Genomic DNA, 25,924 nt, shown 5'->3' with positions numbered 1-25,924 from the left:
TTTGAAAGAGAGACGCAGAATCGTATTCCTTCCGAACTCTGGCAGCTTAACAATATCTGCTGGCCATGTTCAATGAGACGATGGACAGGGCTGTAGAAAGACCCACGGGAAAAAAAAATCACAAATTAAGTTCTCTTAAATGACCCAGTCGTTACTTGTAGACACAAATGAGGTTCAAATCTGTGTAATAAGCCAGCCTGAGCTGGTTTGCTGGATCGTCAACATCACCAGGATGATGGTCTTCTGACTGGATTTAGTTTAGTTTTAGGTGTTTTTCTAGTTAATTAGCAGCTTGGGAGCTCAGGTCAAACCTGTAAATACCAGCTTAAACCTGCTAAGGCAATAAAATCAACAGGAATAGTTTACACAAAACTAAAAAAAATACTCATTATACACTTGTCACAATCCTGTTTGAGTTTCTTTTTTCTGTTGAACACAAAATAAGTTACTTTGAAAAATGCTGGAAACCTGTAGCCATTGGCTTCTATAGGATTTGTGTTTCCTACTATGCAAGTCAATAGTTACAGGTAGGCATGGGCCGGTGTAAGTTTATGAAGATATGATCACCTTGGATACAAATATCATGGTTTCGCGGTATCACAGTATTGTATACTGCTCTAAAATATGTTCTTTTTAAATGACTGGGTAAAAAAACTCAAACTTTTTTCCCTGTTGAACATGATATATTTTATTTTAGGAAACATTTATAATATTTTGGAACAGTAAACATGCCAGGCTATATATATTTTAAATCATTGACTTCTGCTGTCTTCGTTAGTTTCAAAAACACTGATTGTTTTGCAACACAATTAAAAAAACATTAAAAAAAACCTTACATATACCTTAGGCACGGTACAACAGAAAATTCTAGCGGTTTTAAACCTTGAAATCGTCTCATGCCTAGTAACCAGTTTCTTACTTTTCTCTTTTCAAAATATCTTAAAATCATAGTAAAATGAAACTCATAAGGTATGGAACCACTTGACGGAGATTAAATGATGAGAACATTTTAATTTCTGGGTGAACTATCCCTTTAAGACTCCAGAATAATAACTAGTTGTTGCAAACTGTAAAGAAAAATCCTGATATATTGCTTCCCTGACCAAACTACCTGCATTAGGCTTTGTAAACCAATAACAAAGCATTAAATGGTATGACAAGCTGTCACAGTTGTTTCAAAAGACACTTAAGGAGAAACAGCCGAGAGTCTCCTGTTAAATGAAAAAGCAGTAACACAATTTCCTCTGTGAAGAAGACTCTCTGGCTCTATGACTGTGTCTCTTCTGTTGGAGACGTATAATTTATTATATCTTTTATCTAAAATGCTGTCATTCTCTTTTTAAGATGATTTCATCTGCATCTAACAAACTGGCCCCGAGAGAAATAAACAAAGTGCAACTCTTTACTACCCTGGCAGAAAATGCTGTGCTACTATTTGGTAATACAGGATATACTGTAACAAATCACCATAGCTACAATAATAATTCATTCAATCATTCATTTTCTTTTCGGCTCCCTTTATTAATCAGGGGTCGCCACATCGGAATGAACCACCAACTTATTCAGCACAGCAGATGCCCTTCCAGCTGCAACCCAACACTGGAAAACACCATAATTTTTTAACATAAAAAAATTAAAATAATAAATAATAATAATAATAATAATAACAACAACAACAACAACAATAATAATAATAGTAATAACAACAACAACAATAATAAAAATAATAATAATAACAACAATAATAATAATAACAATAATAATAATAGTAACAACAACAATAATAATAATAATAATAATAATAATAATCATATAATAATATAATAATAATAATAATAATAATAATAATAATAATAATAATAATATAATAATAATAATATAATAATAATAATAATAATAATAATAATAATAATAATAATAATAATAATAATAATAATAATAATAATAGGATTACATTTTTTAGGCTCAGCCATTAGAAATGCCAAAACAGGTCTAAAATGTTTACAACTTGTCCAGTTTAGACCCCTTTCAGAGGTAGTTAAAAGCACAATACACTGTAAAAAATGCTGGATTCCACACAATTGCTTCATGTTATCCTAACACAAATCAATTAAGTTAACTTAATCAGATACAGATCTAGAATCAGAATCAGGACAGGTGTATGTACAGGTATATTACAATATACAACATAGTGTGTGCAGCTGCTTTGTGCAAATTGGCATGAAACATATGTTGTTAAACAAATAAGTGTATATGTGTATAAAAAGTAGTGATGGTTGTTTCACAATTACTATCATTGCCTGATGGAAATTGTTTCTCTGTCGGGCTGTTCTGGTGTATTTAATTGTATATATAATTGTTTTTTTTATTTTTACAAATTTATGTACATTGAACATAAAACAATACAGTTGTCCCCAAAAAAGCCCCAAGAAGTGTGGATTCAGCTGATTTTAAATAAGTAGTCTGAATAAGTATCATTTTCCGAGTGTAGATCCGATTACTTTTTATAGTGTAAACACACAAAAATCTGAACACACATGGTCATAATAGATGCTTCTGTGTGTTTGTTATCTTGTGGAAACATGGCTTTAGATAAATCAGCACACTCTTCTGTTAAGTATTAATCTAAAAACATTCTGGTATTGATCACACCTGCCAACCTTCTTATTTCTGGGTAAACTTCTGTAAATGTTTCCTGTAATGCTTAGATTACTTTTAGTCAACTATACACGATGTTATGAGCTGAATTTGGACTAGATCAGTGCTACTTCTAAACAACTTGATGTTGGCGTATGCATGTGAGCATGAGAATAATGAGGATGAGGAGCAGGTCCTGTACGTCAGACCCCCAGGACAGGGTGTGGGATTCAGGCCAGCGGTGGGGAATTCCTCTCTCCTAAATTGAAGAGCTGCAGGGTGAGTCAGGGTTGAGTCAGAGAGGCGATGCACGGGGGGAGATGGACTCAGGTTACTTCCTCTGAAGAAGGGGTCTTTCTCTTATTTAAAGATCCCTAACACAACATGACTCAACATTCTCAACTTAGTAACTGATTCAGCTTGGTTACCTCAAGAATGATCTCAATAAGTCAACAGCCCATGCACTCATAACAGTATGTATCACCCTATGTTCATCATGGACCACCTCTGGAGAAACCAGTATAAAGCAGTATAAAGGGATAGTTCAGTCAAAAATGACAATTCTATCACTATTTACTCATCCCCCCTCTTGTTCCAAACCTTTATGAGTTTCTTTCTTATGTTGAACACAAGAGAAGATATTTTGAAGAATGTTGGAAACCAGTAACAATTTATTTTGTACTGTAGATATTAGTGTAGATATCAAGTTTTTTATATATATATATATATATTTTCTTTTATGTTCAAAAGTAAAAAAAAAAAGAGAAAATTGTAAAGTTTCGAAAAACACTTGAGGGGTCAGTAAATATTGAGTAAATTTTTATATTTGGGTTAACCATCCCTTTAATGCTATACTACCGACCTGTCACGTGATCATTATGGGATGCATTAAATAAAAGCGAACCAATACAAAGTGTCATACTTTGCTTTCAAGAGTTCACACTTAGCTGATGATTGATAATATAGCATATTTAGCATGCTGTCCCGGGAGAGAGCCCTGAGCTCAGAATATCCTCAAGCCCGGGCTCCCTCCTGTTTGAAGGCCGAGAGGAGAGTTTGAGCTCCGGTAGGTCTCAAGAACTCCCTTACTTGTGAACGTGCTGAGATATATCTGGTTAAGAGTTGTCTTAAGATGCTATTTTGGAGTAGTCAATTTACTTATGGTGTATGTCTTTGGACAGTGAGAGGAAACTGGGAAACCCGGGGAAAAGCCACGTAAACACGGGGTGATCATGCAAACTCCGCACAGATATGCCGACCGGCTTGGTGAGGGGCCGAACCAGCGGCGTTCTTGCTGTGAGGCAACAGTGTTAACCACTGGGCCGCCGTGCCGCCCTATCAGAGAAGGGGAGGAGAAGAGGTGGAAGGGGGGATTCTTCAAGACGAAGATGACTGGAGTGGAAAGCTCTGGTTATTTATAATGTGTCAGTATTCATCTGATTGGTCAATATACGGTGCAATATGCAGCTGTGTTCAATAAACACGTGATCCTCTTGAAATTAGTTTATGAATAAACCACACTTATTGTACCATAACATGCTGATTTGTAAGTGTTGTAACAAAGAGACACATTTCAGGTGGAAAATTGACTAAAATTGACAGATTTCCAAAATATATACAAACATAACTTTTTTCTTATGTTGAACACAAAAGAAGATACTTTGAAAGATGTTGGAAACCGGTAGCAATTGATTTTCAACTGTAGATAATAGTGGATAGGGGTTTCAAGTATTTTTTTTTAAATATTCTTATTTATGTTCAAAAGTAAAACAGAAAAAATTGTAAAGTTTCTTTTGAGGGTCAGTAAATATTGAGTAAATTTTTATATTTGGGTTAACCATTCCTTTAATACTACTAGCAACCTATCATGTAGTCATTATTGGACGCATTAAAAAAAGTGAAACAATACAAAGTGTCATTCTTAGCTTTATTGTACCATACAAAAGAGACATTTGAAAGCGTGTTAATACCAGATGGAATTAGGTACTAAAATTGACAGATTTCCAATATATATATACAAATTAAAAATAATAAATGCCTTGAAAAAAAAATAAATAAATACAATTAAAAAAATCATAATTTCTCATCTCTAAGAATAATTTGTCTTCAGCGCACTAATAATTGGCCATAACTATTTCAAGGTCTATTTCAATGACCAGGGAATATCCCAGCCTCTGCAGGGGGTGAAACCCAGAATCAGATTCCTCTCATACGGAAACACAGCACAGCCCAACTTTCACGTCCAAATACCTAAGCACTGTGTCATTCCTAACTCTTACAAGCTAAACGAGCGCCAGCAATTTCAAACAATGGCAAGGAATGGATGCTTCACTGGTCCGGCCGTCACGTCACGCAGTTCTTTTCTCCCTGAAATTTCTCCCTCCTTCTTTCCATAAAAACCTTAATCTTTCTGCGTTCTCCTGAGTCAGCAAAGAAGAAGCTAACAGCGGCACGGCTCCTTTTCCGTCCACTCTTCCCCCTGTTATGCCTGCTTTCTCACAGCTTTCAAAACTCAAGAAAAAGCTCAACGTTTTCTTTTTTAATCCTCAGATATATCCTGCTAGCCTCTCAAAAAAAGTGTTCCACTGCCTCTTTTAGAGCTTTTCAAGCTACTTGATCTCCTGCTGCCATAAACAAATCATATAATGCTAAATAAGACAGAAAAGTTCATAAAAGCCAATCTTGAAGACTGTCTTGTTTTTCTGCTGTCCACAAAGACATCGATTCAGAAAGTATCACCCGAGGGCAGTTAGCATAACCAACTTAAAGCACTCGCACAACAATGAGAACAGCAAACACACTCACCAGATAATTCATTTTCAGCCCTGCCGTGTGAGTCTCTGGGACTCCAGACGGCACTAAACTGCCTGAGATTTGACCCCCGAAGAAATCCCACTCGGACCGTCCACTCTTTTGTCAAACCTCTCTGCGTCTCCCAGAAAGTCAGGTTCTAACACATACTCCAATTCCGTGATGTCAGAGGGCAAGAACGAGACTGTCCCATATACTTCTGTCTCTTGAAGTCGCTGGTTCTCTCACTGCGTCCGTCCTGCGCTCGTTCTCTCCCACCCTCTCTGGCAAAAGGAGGAGGAAAGAATGCTCAGGGAAACCTGACACCCTCCCAGTTCCTTCTCAATCCTGACATTCCCTTTCCCTGCTGCCGATTGGCTGAGGACTCTGTTCTTATGTTAATGAGCCTTACACTCTTCCTCCCCCTGCCTGTGAGGAATGTTTAGTGAACCTCTCTGTAGACCTGAGAAACACACACACACACACACACACACACACACGCATACACACACACTGGAGTTTTTTTGGCCATCACACACAAACACACAGCTTTGTCTAGACCCTTTCCTTCAGCCTCAACTTTAGGCTTGCTGATTTTGTTGCCCGTCCTTTTGTTCCTGCACTAAATCCATTCTCAAGGCGACAAAAAGTTCGACTCTCTATTGATATTTGCAGTGTTTGGAAATGTTTAACCTGTTTTATCCCAATATATACCTCGCCTGAATTATTAAAGTGCCATCGATTCGGAAAAGGAAGGACTGGGGAGATAGAGATGGAAAGCTTTGTTATGGATTTATTTACTTAGCTATTTATTTAGAGTATTGCTGAAGCAAAACTTTGTTCTTGATTAATTTCCTGTCTCTTTTTTAAAGTACATTCATTTAGCCACATCACAAACTACAGGAAAAAGACAGGTTGATAGAAACAAATGAAGCTTTAAAAATGTAATGAATAATAAAAAATAAAATAAAATAAAAATAATAAAATAAAATAGAATAGAATAAAACAGGAATAAAGAAATTAAATAAATCAAAAATAAAATGAAATAAAATAAAAAAATAGAATAGAATAGCATAGAATAGAATAGGATAGAATAGAATAAAAAAGAATAAAATAAAATAGAATAAAAAAAAACAGGAATAAAGAAATTAAATAAATCAAAAATGAAATGAAATAAAAAATAGAGTAGAATAAAATTAAATTAAATGGAATAAAATAAAACAAAAAATAAATAAAATAGAATAAGAAATAGAATAAAATAAATAAAATAAAAATAGAATAAAAAATAATAAATAAAATAAAATAAAAAAATAAAATAATAAAATAAAATATTATAAAATAAAACTAAATAAAATAAAATAAAATATAGAGTAAAAAATGGAATAAAATAAAATAAAATAAAATAAAATAAAATAAAATAAAATAAAATAAAATAAAATAAAATAAAATAAAATAAATAAATAAATAATAAATAAAAAAAACAGAAATGAATAAAAAATAGAATAAAATTAAATAAAAAAAATAGAATAAAAATAGAATAGAATAAAAAATAGAAAATAAAATAATAAAAATAAATATAATAAAATAATTGCACATTTGTGTGTACATGTTCGGCTGAGGACTGAACGTCATTTGTATATAATCATTTTTTAAATAAAATGAAATAAAACAATAAAAAAAAAATCCTTTACATAAACAAAGTGGACATGTATCCATTTAAAAAATGAAATAACTCTGAATAATGTCCATTGGTTAAGTAAATAAACTGAGCTAATCTGCTCCTGTCTGCTTTTGTGTTCACAATTCACCATGAATTTCAAAGCATGACATCATTCTCCAGTTCCGCCATGAGGGAGTGACCAGGTCAGGGGTCAAAGTGGGATCCACATTTAAATCAATGTGGTAAACAGGCAAAAGCAGCATGTCCTAATGGACTGTCTCCTGCGATTCACAGATAACAGATAGAAAATCTACTCCTCGGATGATACTGAGGCACAGAGTAAGTTGACATGCCTTTCTAAAAGAGGGGTCTGAAAAGAGGCAGATTGACCTCAAACTGCCACGACATCATGGTATGGCCTGGTGCTAAGGTCAGGGGAGGTCAGACAGGTACGAGACAACAGGACTTCAAGATTTCACATCAGCATTCCTGAATCTGACCTGATCTGCTGGAAAATATTCACTCAGTTTGAGCTGAAGCCAATTTTGTAATATCGCTTGTTGACTGATGGTTTGATAAATGACCTAGACTGAGAATATTTAATAGAGATGACCATCTCTTTTGGAGGTATAAAAGGATTGTAGAATTTTTTTAATTCGCTCTCTAGTTTTCCCATATCGTTTTTTGATTTTGTTCTAAATCTGTATATCATTTTCATTTGTCAGATGAAATGTCAGATTTTGAAATGACACAAAAGTACATTACTAATGACATCTGCAGGAATCACAGTCAAAATCCTTCCAGTGCTTTTTAAAAATAACCTAGATATTCCCTTAAACATCAGACAATCAGCTAGTGATCACTATCCTAATTTACTGGAAAATAGTAATGTAAATTTATGAAAACAAAGCCTGTTTTCCAATCAGCTAGTCCAGTGTTTCTCAACCACGTTCTTGGTGGACCACCAGCTCTGCACATTTTCCATGTCTCCTTAAACAAACACACCTGATTCAGATCATCATTAGCAGAGACTGAAAGACCTGTAATGAGTGTGACAGACAAATGAGACATACAAAACATGCAGTGTTGGTGGTCCTCCGGGAATGTGGTTGAGAAACACTGAGCTACTGCTTGCTATACTAATTTACTAGAAAATAGTAATGTAAATATATGAAAACAAAGCCTTTTTTCTACCTAAAGTGTATTTAGTTAATGGGATAGTTCACCTAAAATGTTCAATGGGCTATATGCACAGCTAGTGTTTTTCAGCCAATGATAAACTTTCGGTGAAAGCTTAATGTGACTGTTTTCAATTTCACAAGGTTGCTTTTACAGCATTGATGTTGTAATGTCATTAAAATACATTCAGTTGAACAGACTTAAGTGTTCATTTAGTTGTCCAAGCATAAAACGAGATGTAACTGCTAGAATCGTCAAGATTAGCAGGCGAGCGCAGAAATTTTATTGAAAACACTGGGGTAAAATAAGCTGTCATATTTTAAAGACATGGCAGGGTAAAATGGAATTTTACGCAGTGCTTCTTGTCCGATCTGAGACCCACTTTATATTGTAAATTCTATTTTTAAATAAATCAGACCTTAAACGAGGCGATTTTGTAATGGAAAGACAGTTCACTGGAAGCGCTGAGGCTGGCTGGCTGAAATTAAAAGTCAGTGTGCATATGGGATATTCTTTTATCATTTACTTACAATTGAATTGTTCCAAACCAGTTTGAGTTGTTTTTTTTCTGTTGAACACAAAAGAATATAGTTTGAAAACCTGTAACCAATGACATCCATAACAGGAAAAACAAATATAATAGGAGTCAATGGCTACAGGTTTCCTTCATTCTTCAAAATATCTTCAACAGAACAAAACAATTTAAACTGGTTTGGAACAAGTCAAGGGTGAGCAAATGATGACAAAATGATAATATTTAAGCGAACTATCCTTTTACCTACCAATTCTCACTGGTAAATAGCAGCTTATTACCTGCCTATTATTAAGGCATTGGCTGTTTATTAGTACTTACAGTCCATATTTTGCATGTTCCTACATTGCATCCCTACCTAGTATAAATCTAATTACTGCCTTAGTTACTAACTATTAATAAGCAGCTAATTAGGAGTTTACTAATGCAAAAGTCATAGTTAACACTTTATTAATATCGTTTAAAATAAAGTGTGACAATTACTTCATTTAAATGTGGTTCCATATAATTCCAAACCTGTATGACCCTATTTTTAAACATTCAATCATTCATTTTCCTTCAGCTTAGTCTCTTTATTCATAAGAGGTTTTACACAGTGGATACCCTTCCAGCTGCAACCCAGTACTGGAAAATACCCATACACATCCATACACTCTCACATTCACAAACATACACTACGGCCAATTTCATTAATTCAGGGCTTAGTCCCTTTATTAATCTGGGGTCACCACAGCGTAATGAACCTCCAACTTATCCAGCATATGTTTTACACAGCGGATGCCCTTCCAGATGCAACCCATCTCTGGGAAATATCCATACACATTCATTGACACACATACACTAAGGACAATTTAGCCTTCCCAATTCATCTGTACCGCATGTTTTTGGATTGTGGGGGAAACCGGTGCACCCTGAGGAAACCCACGCGAACATGCAAACTCCACACAGAAACGCCAACTGACCCAGCCGAGGCTCGAACCAGCGACCTTCTTGCTGTGAGGCGAAAGTGCTTCCCACTGCGCCACTTTGCAGCAACTATGGCCAAATGACTTTATTCTATTTACACACTGTGCATGTCTTTAGACTGTGTGGGAAACCGGAGCACCCGGAGGAAAACATGCAAACTCCACACAGAAATGCCAACTAACCCAGCCGGGACTCAAACCAGTGACTTTCTTGCTGTGAGGCAACAGTGCTAACCACTGAGCCACCGTGTCACCCTATTTTTAAATAATTAAGCATTAAAAGTTGTTAGCGCACAGATCAAGGTCGCATAATGCAATTTGAAAGCATAAATAAACTGGAAATACCCAAGAATCCGAAAACAAGAGTATCTGTTAATTAACGGAGATTAATAGATATTAATTAAAAGATATCTTACAATGATGTGCAATAAAACAATGATGCTAATACAACTGTAACTTTTAATGTTGCTGAGTCACCATTACCCCAATGTCTATCTAAGCCCATCTTAGCTTCAAAATTCATGCTCACAGCCTACTAAAAGTGGCAGAGCAGGAATTGAGACACAGTCCTCGACACCTGAGCAATGGTCATGAATTACATGGCACAACCAGTGTCAGATCAGCAAGATTTCCCTTAATTGAAAGTGCCGCAGGAATTTAAAGCTTTTATCGTGTCTGGTCTCCATGACGATTGAAAGGCACTTCATCTCACACTACGGAGCGGCTGCGGCGCAAGATGGATTTCGATGTTCAAGACGACATTCTCTCTTTCTAACACACCCTGGGACATTTGTTATTTATTTCCATCCGCTAAGCCTGAGTGACATCGGGGCTGTCACTAAAATTAGCAAGTGTGCGTGAATTTTGTCACCGTAGAGATTAGGCTATCACATCAGACATCATTTCAATTAGCGCTCCACCCCCTCTCGCTCTCCAGCTAATAAGCTCTCTCCGTCAGCGCCCACTAATCACAATCCTGTTATATAGCGGGTGTTGGGCGACGCTCGTCTAGGGGTGAGAGGTCTAACTGCCTGTCACAAAGCACTAGAGAGGTGAAAATGAGGCCATCTTTGCTTCTGGAATCTTCTTCTCAAGATTAAAACGATTCTACATGAAATATTCAAAGACTAGAGTATCATTAAATATCGTCACTTGGTATTTCCATGCATTTCAAATGTGAACACAAGCAAGTGGACGATGGCTATGATGTTGATTGTAATCTGTGTGTTTTGGTACACGTAGCAAGTGCGAATATCTTGTTCTGGTTTGCTTTCTCACAGCGTGTCCTAAAATTATCATGTTGGTTCAGTAGATGAAGAGTAGTGCTCTTTTGTGGCCTTCAACCACATGAGAATCTACACTACAAAAACAATTCAGTCTAATCCTTTTTTGACTACTACTAAAAGTGGTTAAAAGTGGACAGGATTAAAAGAAACGTAGACAGTGTTTACATCCTTGTTTAATGTTGTTCACTTGTGATCAGATCAGCAAAGGCATTTGTTTACATTTGGAATTAACGTGCTGTTGAATTGTCCAAATCACGAGTAGATGCACTGCTGTTTACACCTGATGCTGATCTCTTTTGACAACTTTTTCTGTTTTGGTATGAAATGTGTAGGTGTTAATATGCTAAAGCACCAATTTTGTCTCTTAAGGTAAAAATGTGGATATTAATTGCAAAATTACTTCAACATTTAAAGATTTGTAGCTTAATTCTTACAGTGGAAGTCACAATTATTTGACCAATTATAAGCCCCTCTGTATATTTCCCCTCAATTACTGTTTATTGGAAATAAGCAGTTTTTTCTACTGGAGAGCTTGAGTTAATTTCTGCAAAAATGCTTCATTAGTATGCACAGCATCTCACACTCAACAGTAGACGTTCAGTTAATCCATGACCTTTAAATGACCAATACAAATAATTGGTTAATGAAAAGAAAAAGAGACAAAAATAATAAAATAAACCTTTTTCCCAACATAACACATTTCTAAACATGATATATTTAATTATTTATTTCTAATAACTGATTTCTTTGATCTGTGCCATGATGGTATTTTTTTATATTTCAAGATACCAGCATTCAGCTTAAAGTGCAATTTAAAGGCTTAAACTTTGCTTCAACTTAACTAGGTTAAGTTAATTAGGTACGTTAGGGAAAATAGGCGAGTCATTGTTTAACAATAGTTTGTTCTGTAGACAATCTAATATAAATATTACTTAAGAGGGTTAATAATATTGACCTTAAAATGTTATTTTTAATTAAAACTGCTTTCATTTTAGAATTGTTGCACACAGCCTGCAAAACTAGTATTTACATTTTCCTCCATTTCAACTTTCACACTGACAAAAGATTTGCTACAGATTTACAGAAAGTGCAATTTGCCATATTATTTTAAGTTTACATTATAGTAAAAACTGAGAGCAGTGCCATCAAGTTCTAGAGGTGACAGACGTCATTTAAACAATATTGCATGGGTTGTCTTTCAGAAATTCACATTTGGCAGTAGAGCAGTTTGAATTGATATACATATATATATATATATATATATATATATATATATATATATATATATATATATATATATATAGATTCATATATATATATCAGATTGATCAACAAAAACAAAACAATGTAAACGAATCATCTTTTATACATTTGCAGACCATAATAAGATATAAGAAAGTTCACTTCACTAACATGGTAAAATAATAAAGTAGCCAAACTACGCTGTAAAAATGCTGGGTTACACACAATCGATTTCATGAAGGGATTAAGTAAACTTATTAGTTTTTACAAATTTAAGTGGATTGAATAAAAACAATTAGGTTTTCCCAACAAAATCTCAAGAATCGTGTTGTTTCAGCTTAATTTTCGTGTTGTTTCAGCTTCATTTAATTAAGTAGTTTGAACAAGAAACAAATTTTTATTTTGAGTGTACATAAAGCACTTTTCCCCTACAAAGCACTGTTTGGTACAGCTCACTTTTGGTGGCTTCTCCACTGCATTCTGTACCTAGTACTTTTTTTAGTACCACCTCGGCTGAGGTTCCAAGCGAGCCAATTGCTGATCATTAATTGGTCCGAGAGAATGTGGCACAAAAAAATTACCAAACCTGCTATATTTGTTGTTGTATTCTTGGTTCTCATAAGTTCAAGGTTTTTATACCACAACGTGGTCATTAGAAGATGTCCAAACCTTTCTCTCATTGACTATGTTTACATTGACATCAGAAAATGAATTATTTGCCTTAATCTGAACAAGACAATAATATGATTATGGTGTTTACAAGAGTTGCTTTTTGAATGTTCCTTTCATGATCTCATTTTACATGTTATAGCATATAATTCGATTAATGTCATTGCGCCACAATGCTGTCCACATTTCCTCTGGAGTTTCATGCAATTTCGGGTGTTTCATTTTTAATTTGTTGACTTTAACTGCAGTTTGGCACTTTCACTTTCATTTCACATTTCATGCATGCCCCCCGCGACAAATGAGATATTGGATGCGAATATGAATTGCTGGAAGAGTGTTGTATTATTGGAATTTGATACTAAACGCTGTGCTTTCGCAGTGCTGATGTCTGTGGTCCTTCACTGAATAGGTGCAGAGAATAGTGTCAAACAGCCGCGTGTATATAGACTATCCTGTCGCAAAATGCGGCGAAAATCCTACACGATGGTAATAGTTTGATTAAGGTGTTTACATGTCTGTATACTGACTAAAATCGGCATATTCCACATTTCTTTATCCGATTTCTGTTATGTTCGATTTTGACCTTAATCAGATTAAATTAATCAAAAATCGCTGTTTACATGGTATACTCGTAATCAGAGTATTGTTTCTATCGTATTAAAATCAGATTATTAGTGTCCATGTAAACTTAATGATAATCGAGGAGTGTATGGGAAAAGTTTTTTAGGAAGTCAAGCAAGCAGAGGCAGCGCAACAACTTGTCATTAATTAAATATCTGCATATCTTGCAAACAACAATCAACAGCAATGATTTAAAAAAAAAAAAAAAACAATAAAAATGCCAAAATATGTAGATACAATGTTTCTCCTTAATAGCATTGATATGTGTGACGTCTGCCATGCCATAGCCTCAGTTAGAGAGTTTTCAATTCTCTGTGAATGTGAAACAGTAAGTCCATTGTGTCCGAGTGGCCTGGTCTGGGTTTGGTCAAGCTGTCACACCTACGCACAATGTTGTTCAGCTGGCAGGGTTTCAGCCGTGGAACCATGACCACTGTCCCGGGACCTCTGTAACCCCCTGCATGCCGCACATGTCAGGAGATTCAGGGCACTCTGGTAAGAAAGGCTCAGCCAAGCGGGATCAGACCCCCAGAACAGACCCAGCATTTAGGCCTGCAGATGTGGGTCAGATAATGTGAATATGGAAATCCATTTTCCCTCTGAAACAAGTTAATGTTTATTATTTTTTCTTGTTCTCTCTTACTCGGAACTGCTCCAAGAAGTAAAGCATCTCCATTAAAATTTCTCTACATCAGTCCTCTAAATTCCTGAGGAATCTGTTGGAAAATCTGGTAGGATGGTGAGCTTGGATTTATCTCAGCATAACAGGATGATTTATTTAATAGAGCCAAGCTTTAAGAAATAGCAGAATTAAAAAATATTAATAATAAAACGTTTCATAGGAATGCGCAATTTACTTACTTTTTAAAACTATATATACAATTATATGTACAGTTGAAATCAGAATTATTAGCCCCTCTTTGAATTATTTTCTTTTTAAAATATTTACCAAATGATGTTTAACAGAGCAAAGAAATTTTCACAGTATGTCTGATAATATTTTTTCTTCTGGAGTAAGTCTTATTTATTTTATTTCGGCTAGAGGAAAAGCAGTTTTTAATGGGAAAAAATATATATATATTTTAAGGTCAAAATTATTAGCCACTTTAAGCTATATTTTTTCGATAATCTACAGAGAAAGCCATTGTTATACAATAACTTGCCTAATTACACTAACCTGCCTAGTTACCCTAATTACCTAGTTAAGTCTTTAAATGTCACTTTAAGCTGTACAGAAGTGTCTTAAAAACATCTAGTAAAAATTATTTACTGCCATCATGACAAAGATAAAAGAAATAAGTTATTAAAAATTAGTTATTAAAACTATTATGTTTAGAATTGTGTTAAAGAAAATCTTCTTTCTGTTTAACAAAAATTGGGGTTAATAATTCAGGGAGGCTAATAATTCTGACTTCAACTTTATGTACATATATTATATATATATCCACAACATTAAACAGCTCCTCACTGAATCTGAAATAATACAAATGGGTGCTATTTTCATATTAATGGGAAATATATTTTACTTTTATTGTTTTTAATTGGCAAGTGGTAAAAGCAGCTATTGCTTAAGTTATTAAAGTAAAATTCAGTCCAATCTGAACAACCTAATAATTATTTTCAAGTTATTGACAATTATAATAATTAATGGCTGATAACCTGCATACTTTAAAAAAATTAAACCTTTAAAATTCAAATTAATTAGGCTTCCCAATATATATATATATATATATATATATATATATATATATATATATATATATATATATATATATATATATATATATATATATATATATATATATATATTTGCAGAATAAAACAAAAATATCCATTAATTTGAATTATTTTTAAATTGCAATATTTAGCGAACTGACAATAGCAATGTATGACTAATAGTAAAAAAAATAAACATTTAAAAGTAAAATTGATTAATAATTCATCACAAAACCAAGGTCATTTACAAAAAAAAATTGTAACTAGCATGAGTTAATTAGGCTTCACAAAATGAAAATGATTAAGAATAATTATTGGTTTATAGACCCCTGAAAAACTTTATTAATTAGCTAAAAATTTCTAAATTAATTAAGCTATTTTTTTCTTTCAAAATGAAACATGAATATTCATTGTGAAATTTACAATAAATTACATTCTTGCTAAAGATTATGTTATTAATGTTATAAATTATTTTGTGTTTTAAAGTTAAAATTAAATTAGCGCTCAATTTTTTTAAAGTACATAAACTTATGCACTCATTTTTATGGTACAAAAACCAGTATGATATTAATATTCTGTGCATTTCCAATTGAATAAATTTCATATGAAGGCCTAAAGCATTGGTCTCAAACTGGATTCCTGCAGGGCCGCAGCTCTGCGCAGTTTTTCTCCAACCCCAATCAAACACAGCTGATCCAACTAATCAAGGTGTTCAACTATTTGGAGACTATTAAGCAGGCGTGAGTTGGAGGTATTTAGAGTTAAAATCTGCAGAGCTGTGGCCCTCCACGAATTGAGTTTGAGACCACTGCCCTAAAGCATCTTTCAATCTTCAAAAGCTTAGAATGTTTTAGATATTTTCAGGTTTTCCAATCAACAAGTCGTGCAACCCTTCTCCAATATGACAACCCCCCTAATATCATGCATTGACCACAATATGACCGTGAAATCTGACACACCGTTGTGTTGACCTGGACACTTTTAAATTCATCTCAGCTCATCTATTCATCTCTCGACTTTGCAAAATGTGTCTAAAATAAGTCTCGAGATCACTGTCAAAGTCAAACCAAACACTCAAGGCATTTCCTGTGTCTGAATGAGGGCTGTATTGGGAGCTTAATTCTTCAGTGCCACATCATCAAGAATTACTAATGCAGCTTCTCTGAAAACAACGGCAGCGGCAGCGGCAGCAGCATCCTGCCCATAATGCACTGCTCCAGTCTCTGCTCGGAGGAAAAAAACAATGCACATCCTTGTATTGAGACATCCGGCCCCCCCAGCCAACAGCAATATTCATGCAGCTTTGAAGGACAAAGGAATAAAGAGTTCCTTTCTTTGTTGGGACTGTCATGCCCGCTGTGCAGTCTGTCACCGAGGCCTTTTAACTACTTATGATGAAGGAGAGAGCAAATCCTCAGCTTAAAAACTCACACACACGCACATGCTTAAACGTACAGGTCTACATAAACACAAATATGCAGTACACAAAACAGGACGATGATTTGACAGGCAGACAGGGGACTGTTTGTGGTCTTACAAACAGAGGATAAGCGTCAATATCTGTGCAGAACAGGAAAAAACAAAACCTAGTTGCTATGAAAGTCAATGATGATCTAAATGTGACCCTATTTTGCAAGCAACACAGTGCAGGGTAAAAGTTAACTGGTTATCAGCACACTTCCCAAGTTGATTGATTAGCTTCTGAACTGCAAACATTTTTTTTTGTATTACATATTTTCTAAAATTTTTATGAGTAAAAATGCAGTTGAGAATAATTTGCAAACTTTTCTAGCACATTGGATGAAATCCTGAAGTTTTTCTTATGTTGCATGGATACATTTTAGCCGGTAGACAAAAATACATATGTATGGGTCAAATGATACATATGTATGGGTCAAATGATAGAATTTTCTTTTATGCCAAAATTCAATAGTTAAAAAGATTTTCATGAAAAGATTTAGTAAAATTTCTACTGTAAATATATCCAAATGTAACTTTAGATTAGTAATATGCATTGCTAAGAACTTAATTTGACAATTTGAAAAAGATTTTCTCAATATATTTCGATTATTTTGAACCCTCAGATTCTAGATATTCAAATACTTGTATCAAGGCCAAATATTGTCCTATCCTAACACAACATACATGTTATGAAGCGGACAGGAGACAGAGGTAAGGAAACGTTAGGGTGTTTATTAAATGACAACAAGGAGCACATGAAGGATAGCCAGGAGGATCAGGAATGATGTTGGGGTCTTTTCCTCCGTGGCTGGGTAACAGGAATACACGAGGATGGACAGCACACACCAGATACAGCTGACAGAGGATGACACAGACTTGGAAGGACTGGAAGACAGGACGATTCGGGAGGACCAGGAAGACTAGGAGGAATACAAAGAGAACAGGTAAGTAAATCGTTTGTTTTAGCTGAGGATGACTACGCTGAGTGGTCGCTCAGTTGTCCGCTTTCGTCGAGACGAGCCCGGACAATGAGCGACTGGAGTGCTGTGCTTTTATCTGGTGCTCGTGAATGTGATGCAGCTGTGTGCTCATTAGAAGTCAGGTGATGGTGATCTTCGTGAGTGGGGGTCGTGAGAGCCTGACCAATCCATGACAGTACCCCCCTCCCCAGGGCCCGCTCCTGAGGGCCGACACCTCCGACGCCGTGGTGGTCTCCCTCTGCCTCTAGGCGCTGGGAACTCAGGGTGGCTCTCATGAAACTCCACCATGAGACTAGGATCGAGAATATCAGCTCTGGGAACCCATGTCCTTTCTTCGGGGCCGTACCCTTCCCAGTCCACCAGGTACTCCAACTGGCCACCACGACGTCGGGAACGCAAGATCTCCTTCACTGCGTAGACGGCTCCTTCTTCTAGGAGCAGTGGAGGAGGGGGTTCCTCTTCGTGGTCAGGCTCTGTGGAGGGAAGAACAGGATCGTGATAGGGTTTCAGGAGTGATACGTGGAATGTAGGGTGAATACGGTAGTGAGAGGGTAATTGTAGTTTGTAGGTGACGGGGTTAACCTGTTCCACGATGGTGAAGGGACCAACAAATCGGGGACTTAACTTGCGAGAGGGCAGTCGCATGCGTATGTCCCGGGTGGATAGCCACACCTTTTGTCCGGGTGTGTATCTGGGTTCTTCAGACCTTCTCCTATCGGCGGTTACCTTGCTTCGACGGACTGCCCTCTGCAGATGTTGATGAGCCTCGTCCCAGACTCTCTCGCTCTCCCGGAACCAGTGATCCACTGCGGGGACATCAGATGGTTCGCCATCCCAGGGAAAGAGCGGTGGTTGGAAGCCCAGGACGCACTGGAATGGCGTGAGTCCGGTGGAGGGTTGCCGCAGTGAATTTTGGGCATATTCTGCCCAGCCCAAATACTGGCTCCAGGAGTTCTGGTGACCACTGCAGAAGGTCCTCAGGAACCGTCCCACCTCCTGAATCTTCCTCTCTGTCTGCCCGTTGGTTTGGGGATGATATCCAGAAGAGAGGCTGACGGCCACACCTAGGAGCTTGAAGAAGGCTTTCCATAGACGTGAGATGAACTGTGGACCTCTGTCCGACACAATATCTTCTGGAATACCAAATGACCTGAAGACTTGATTAAAGATATTGTCGGCAGTTTCAAAGGCTGTGGGAAGACCTTTCAGAGGGATTAGTTTGACAAACTTTGAGAATCTATCTACTATGACTAGAATACAGGTATTACCTTCTGACGAAGGGAGGTCAGTGATAAAGTCCACTCCTAGGTGTGACCAGGGACGGTTCGGAATCGGCAAGGGATGGAGCTTTCCAGCGGGTAGATGACGTGGGCTCTTGGATTGGGCACAGTCCTTACAGCCCTGAACATATTGCCTCACATCCCTTGCCATGTTTGGCCACCAGAATCGTTGGGATACTAGCGAGAGAGTATTGTTGATCCCTGGATGTCCAGTGCCTAGCGAGGTATGTAAGGAGTGGATCAGATCTACCCGGTGTTCAGGTGGTATGAACTGCCGATGAGGAGGGCATCCCGGCGGAGCAGGGGCTTCCGGAGTGGCAACGACTGGAGGAGCGTTCCAGGTGATCGGACAAATGGAGATGTGTTCGGGAAGAATCTTCGTTGGGAGTTCTTCATGATCGTGATGCTCGTGTAAACGAGAGAGAGCGTCTGCTCTTAGATTCTTGGGTCCTGGACGATAGGAAATGGAGAAATCAAAACGTGAGAAGAAAAGTGACCATCTGGCTTGACGTGGACATAGTCTCTTGGCCTCTTTGATGTATTGGAGGTTTTTGTGATCTGTGATCACCTGGAACGGATGTTTGGCTCCCTCCAACCAGTGACGCCACTCCTCCAAGGCTAGCTTGATTGCTAGAAGCTCCCTGTCTCCTATGCTGTAATTCTGCTCCGCCGGGCTCAACTTCCGAGAGAAATAGGCACAGGGATGCAGTCGGGGCGGTGTATCATGATGTTGAGATAATACTGCCCCGACGCCGGTGGTGGATGCGTCCACTTCCACCACGAAAGGAAGATTTGGGTCAGGATGAGTCAGGAGTGGGGCCCTTGTGAACTCCTTCTTAAGAAGGCGGAAGGCTGCGGCTGCTTCTTTGGTCCACTCCAGTCCTTTGGGTTTACCCTTGAGGAGATTAGTGAGAGGTGATGTAATCCTGCTGTAGTCCTTGATAAACCGTCTATAAAAGTTAGCAAACCCAAGAAACCTCTGGAGCTCCTTAATGGAAGTGGGTTCTGACCAGGATAGAACAGCCTCAATTTTCTTCCCATCCATACGTATACCGGTTTGGTCAATGATGTATCCCAAGAAATGAATCGACTTCTGGTGGAATGAGCATTTCTCCGCTTTGAGGTAGAGGTGATGTTCTCTCAATGTGTGTAGGACCCTGTAGTCGATGCATGGACGCAGCCCTCCGTCCTTCTTGGCCACAAAGAAGAAGCTTGAGGCGGCTGGTGATTTTGAGTGACGTATGTACCCCTGACTCAGAGCTTCCCTTATGTAATCTTCCATTGCCTGATTCTCTGGAAGCGAGAGCGGGTAGATCCTACCTCTTGGCAACTGGGCATCTGGAACTAGGTCGATCGCGCAGTCCCATGGCCGATGCGGCGGTAGCTGGGAAGCTCTCTTGGGGCAGAAGACATCATGAAAGGAGCTGTACTCCTTAGGAATGTGGATAGACTGCTTCTCAGGAGGGCTCTCGACCGATGTTGCAAACAAAGAAATGGGGTTCCGACCTTGAAGAGGGAGATTTGGAAAACAGGCAGGTGTACATCCAGATCCCCATTTCTTTATCTCTCCTGTGCCCCAAGAGATGATGGGATCGTGCTTCACCAGCCACGGGCGCCCTAGAATGATGTCCATATTTGCACCCTCCAGAACCAGAAATTGAATCCTCTCTTGATGTAACAACCCCACTTGAAGAAGGATGTCTTCGCATTGTCGATGGATACGGGTCGAAGATCGAGTGCACTGGGTTATCGGTTGTATCTGGTATATATGCGAGGACGCCTCAGTACGGAGGTGGAGTTGACGACAGAGGGATTGGGAGATGAAGTTCCCTGCTGACCCGGAGTCGATGAGGGCTGTGACAAGGAGAGAAATAGAGGCAGTAGTTATTTGTACGGTGGTAGTAAGTGGTTTACATTGTTCAATATTCGTACTGAATACACTCACTGAAGTCCGAATGGGACGAAGGGGACACTCCATACGGGTGTGTCCACTGACACCGCAGTATAGACACAGACCCCGGGTCAGCCTCCTCTGTCGTTCCGCTGATGTCAGTCTTCCAGACTCTATTATCATGGGTTCTGGTTCTGGAGAGGCTGTTGACTCAGGCGATTGGAGGAGTGCAGACGAGGGGGTGATGGTGTCCTGTTGATAGGAACGGAGACGATCGGAACATCGGAGAGAATGTTGGATGAATCTCTCCAGACCCATTGTATCATCTAATGTGGCCAGTTGGATTCGGAGAGTGGGTTCCAAGCCGAGCCGGTACGTGGTCAACAACGATCTCTCATTCCATCCACTTGCAGCTGCTAGAGTGCGAAACCGGAGAGCATATTCCTGTGTAGATAGAGTACCTTGCTTTAGATGATACAGCTGCTCTCCAGCGGCTACTTCCCCATCAGAACGTCCAAACACCTCTTTGAAATACTCCGTGAAGGTAGTGATGGAATTCATGACCGGCCCGGCTTGGTTCCAGATCGTCTCAGCCCATTTAAGTGCAGGTCCAGAGAGTAGAGATACGATGTAGGCGATCTTCGACTTATCTGTGGGATATAGAGAAGGTTGCATTTCGAATATGAGGGAACATTGTAACAGAAAACCATTGCACTCCCCCGCTCCGCCTGAGTAGGGCGCTGGTCGGGCCATGGGACTGGAAGGAAGGGCCGAAGAAGAAACTGTGGAGGCGGAAGTGCTCGGTGCTGGTGGTGCGTTGGAAAGTGGAGCTGGTGGCTGTAGAATCCGCTTCAACTGGTCCACCAGCTCTTGAAGGTGATCGGGGGTGCTCATGTTGTCGTCGTTATAGGTCCGGGCTTCTGTTATGAAGCGGACAGGAGACAGAGGTAAGGAAACGTTAGGGTGTTTATTAAATGACAACAAGGAGCACATGAAGGATAGCCAGGAGGATCAGGAATGATGTTGGGGTCTTTTCCTCCGTGGCTGGGTAACAGGAATACACGAGGATGGACAGCACACACCAGATACAGCTGACAGAGGATGACACAGACTTGGAAGGACTGGAAGACAGGACGATTCGGGAGGACCAGGAAGACTAGGAGGAATACAAAGAGAACAGGTAAGTAAATCGTTTGTTTTAGCTGAGGATGACTACGCTGAGTGGTCGCTCAGTTGTCCGCTTTCGTCGAGACGAGCCCGGACAATGAGCGACTGGAGTGCTGTGCTTTTATCTGGTGCTCGTGAATGTGATGCAGCTGTGTGCTCATTAGAAGTCAGGTGATGGTGATCTTCGTGAGTGGGGGTCGTGAGAGCCTGACCAATCCATGACAATACATCAATGGAAAGCTTATTTATTCAGGTGTCAGGTTATAGATTGTATAAATCTCAATTTTCAAAAATACTTATGATACATCCCAGCAGGCACACAATGTCATAAGATGTTAATATTAAGTTAGATTTAGGTCATGATGCCAGGTGACCAAAATGCAATGTCTAACCAGCGTCTAAGGACAACGTTATTTTGACGTCCAATAACAACGTCAAATGTCATTGATATTTAGTTGATTTTAGGTCGTGTTGGAAAGTGACCAAAATCCAACGTTGATCCAACATCTTAAACCAACATCATATTGATGACAAATACTGACATCAAAATCCAATGTCTGATAGACGTCATAGTTGTAACATCCACACAATGCCAAGCTGTAGCATCATTTGACGTTGATATTTGATTGATTTTAGGTTGGACACTGACATCGGCCTGACGTTGGGTTCTGACATCAACCCAATTTTCATTTCCAAACAAAATGCAACGTCCCCATGACGTTGGGGTAAAACATCAATCTGGCGTCATGGTGACGTCCTGTGCCTGCTGGGATATTCGAGTCAATGATTTTTACAGATGTAATATTGACTGTCTTTTTTATCACCTCATAATTCAGAAAATACTGTGACTAATCTGTAAAATAGAGATTTACACTCACCGGCCACTTTATTAGGTACACCTTACTTGTACCAGGTTGGACCCCCTTTTTCCTTCAGAACTGCCTTAATCCTTTGTGGCATAGATTCAACTAGATATTAAAGTTTGAGGACAAACTTTATGGTGGCTTGAAAAGCCGAGTCTGAATTAGCATGTTACTAGCATGAATTAGCAAGTAACTAGCATGATTCTAGCATGAATTAGCATGTTACTAGCATGTTTCTAGCATGAATTAGCATGATTCTAGCATGAATTAGCATGTTACTAGCATGTTTCTAGCATGAGTTAGCATGTTACTAGCATGTTTCTAGCATGAATTAGCATGTTACTAGCATGATTCTAGCATGAATTAGCATGTTATTAGCATGATTCTAGCATGAATTACCATGTTACTAGCATGATTCTAGCATGAATTAGCATGTTACTAGCATGATTCTAGCATGAATTAGCATGTTACTAGCATGATTCTAGCATGGATTAGCATGTAACTAGCATGATTCTAGCATGAATTAGCATGTTACTAGCATGATTCTAGCATGAATTAGCATGTAACTAGCATGTTTCTAGCATGAATTAGCATGTTTCTAGCATGAATTAGCATGTTATTAGCATGATTCTAGCATGAATTAGCATGTTTTTTAGCATGATTCTAGCATGAATTAGCATGTTGTTAGCATGATTCTAGCATGAATTAGCATGTTTCTAGCATGAATTAGCATGTTATTAGCATGATTCTAGCATGAATTAGCATGTTACTAGCATGATTCTAGCATGAATTAGCATGTTACTAGCATGTTTCTAGCATGAATTAGCATGTTACTAGCATGATTCTAGCATGAATTAGCATGTTACTAGCATGATTCTAGCATGAATTAGCATGTTACTAGCATGATTCTAGCATGGATTAGCATGTAACTAGCATGATTCTAGCATGAATTAGCATGTTACTAGCATGATTCTAGCATGAATTAGCATGTAACTAGCATGATTCTAGCATGAATTAGCATGTTTCTAGCATGAATTAGCATGTTATTAGCATGATTCTAGCATGAATTAGCATGTTTTTAGCATCATTCTAGCATGAATTAGCATGTTACTAGCATGATTCTAGCATGAACTAGCATGTTACTAGCATGTTTCTAGCATGAATTAGCATGTAACTAGCATGATTCTAGCATTAATTAGCATGTAACTAGCATGTTACTAGCATGATTCTAGCATGAATCAGCTTGTTTCTAGCATGAATTAGCATGTTGTTAGCATGATTCTAGCATGAATTAGCATGTTACTAGCATGACTAGCATGTCACTATCGTGTTGCTAGCACCTTTCTAGCAAGATTAGCATGTCAGTAGGAAGTTTAAACTGTTAGCGTGTGTTAGAATAGCTAGTCACAGTCTCTGGGACAGTTGCTAGGGTGCTGAAATTGGTTGCTAGGGAGTGGCTAGTAAGTTTAAAGGTAATCAGTGATTGGCTGCTGGCTAGACTGAGTTGAATGAGGCCAGACTCTAGTCTGTAGGACAGTCTGATGCAGAGTTATGAGCTCACAAAGGTTGACCCAATGTTAAGTAAATGGGAGTCTTTTACAATGGAAGTCTATGGGACAGTTGCTAGGGTGCTGTAAGTGGTTGCTAGGGAGTGGCTGGTAAGTTAAAAAGTCATCAGTTATTGGCTGCTGGCTAGACTGAGTTAAATGAGTCCAGTTAGAAGTCTGTAGGACAGTCTGATGCAGAGTTATGAGCTCACAAAGTTTGACCCAATGTTAAGTCAATGGGACTTTTGGGATTTTTCTGGGTCGTTTTTCGGAAAACCCAAGGTCGGATCAGTTAGAAAAGATATAGCAACCCGAGTCAGACCAGTTCGAAGGTTTGACGAAAGTTTGAAGTATGTAGCTTGAAAGGCCTAGGAGGAGATACACTTAGAAATTAGTCTCAGAAGAATAAGAAGAAGAAGAAGAAGAAGAAGAAGAAGAAGAAGAAGAAGAAGAAGAAGAAGAAGTTTAAGATAGATAACAGTATGCTGGCTTTTCAAGCCACCATAACAAGGTACTGGAAATATTACTCAGAGATTTTGGTACATATTGACATGATAGCGTCACGCAGTTGCTGCATATTTGTTGACTGCACATACATGATGTAAATCTCCTGTTTCACCACATCCTAAAGGTGCTCTATTGGATTGGGATCTTGTGAGAGGGGAGGCAATTTGAGTAGAGAGAACTCATTGCCATGTTCAAGAAACCAGTATGAGATGATTTGCTCTTTATGACATGGTGCATTATCCTGCTGGAAGTAACCATCAGAAGATGGGTACACTGTGGTCATAAAGGGATGGACATGATCAGCAACAATACTCGGGTAGACTGTGGCATTGACACAATGCTCAATTGATACTAATACTGTAGGCCTAAAGTGTGTCAAGAAAATATTCCTCAACACCATTACACCACCACCACCACCCTGAACTCTTGATACAAGGCAGGATGGATCTATGCTTTCATGTTGTTGATGCAAAATTCTGACCCTACCATCTGAATGTTGTACAGAAATTAAGACTCATCAGACGAGGCAAAGTTTTTCCAATTCAATATTGTTAAATTTTGGTGAGCCTATGAGAATTTTAGCTGTGAATTGTAGTTGTGTGTTCAGAGATGCTCTTTTGCATACCTCGGTTGTAACGAGTGGTATCAGCTCGAACCAGTCTGGCCATTCTCCTCTGACCTTTGGCATCAACAAGGCATTTGTGCCCACAGACCTGCCGCTCACTGGATATTTTCTCTTTTCAGACCTTTCTCTGTAAACCCTAGAGATGGTTGTGCGTGCAAATCCCAGTAGATCAGCAGTTTCTGAAATACTCAGACCAGCCCGTCTGGCACCAACAACCTTGCCACTTTTAAAGCTACTTACATCACTTTTTTTCCCCATTCTGATGCTCGGTTTTAACCGCAGCAGATCGTCTTGACCAGGTCTACA

At 38.2% G+C, this 25,924-nt stretch overlaps 1 protein-coding gene across 4 annotated transcripts in view; it reads right to left on the bottom strand.

The window, feature by feature from the left end:
• Positions 1-25,924, bottom strand: part of bcar1 (BCAR1 scaffold protein, Cas family member) — a 182,216-nt gene that overhangs the window by 76,445 nt on the left and 79,847 nt on the right. Inside the window, exon 1 of one of the 4 annotated variants that reach the window (XM_056477811.1) lies at positions 5,443-5,732. The exons of the other annotated variants lie outside the window; for them this stretch is intronic. Within the exon in view, the coding sequence (XP_056333786.1) occupies positions 5,443-5,454 (12 nt within the window). The 5' untranslated portion in view covers positions 5,455-5,732. Of the gene's footprint in view, positions 1-5,442; positions 5,733-25,924 lie in introns of those variants that run through there. 4 annotated transcript variants of the gene reach the window in all.

This window comes from Danio aesculapii, chromosome 18 (assembly GCF_903798145.1).
Source record: "Danio aesculapii chromosome 18, fDanAes4.1, whole genome shotgun sequence".
NCBI lineage: Eukaryota > Metazoa > Chordata > Actinopteri > Cypriniformes > Danionidae > Danio > Danio aesculapii.
This window is presented reverse-complemented; position numbering and strand designations above follow the sequence as displayed.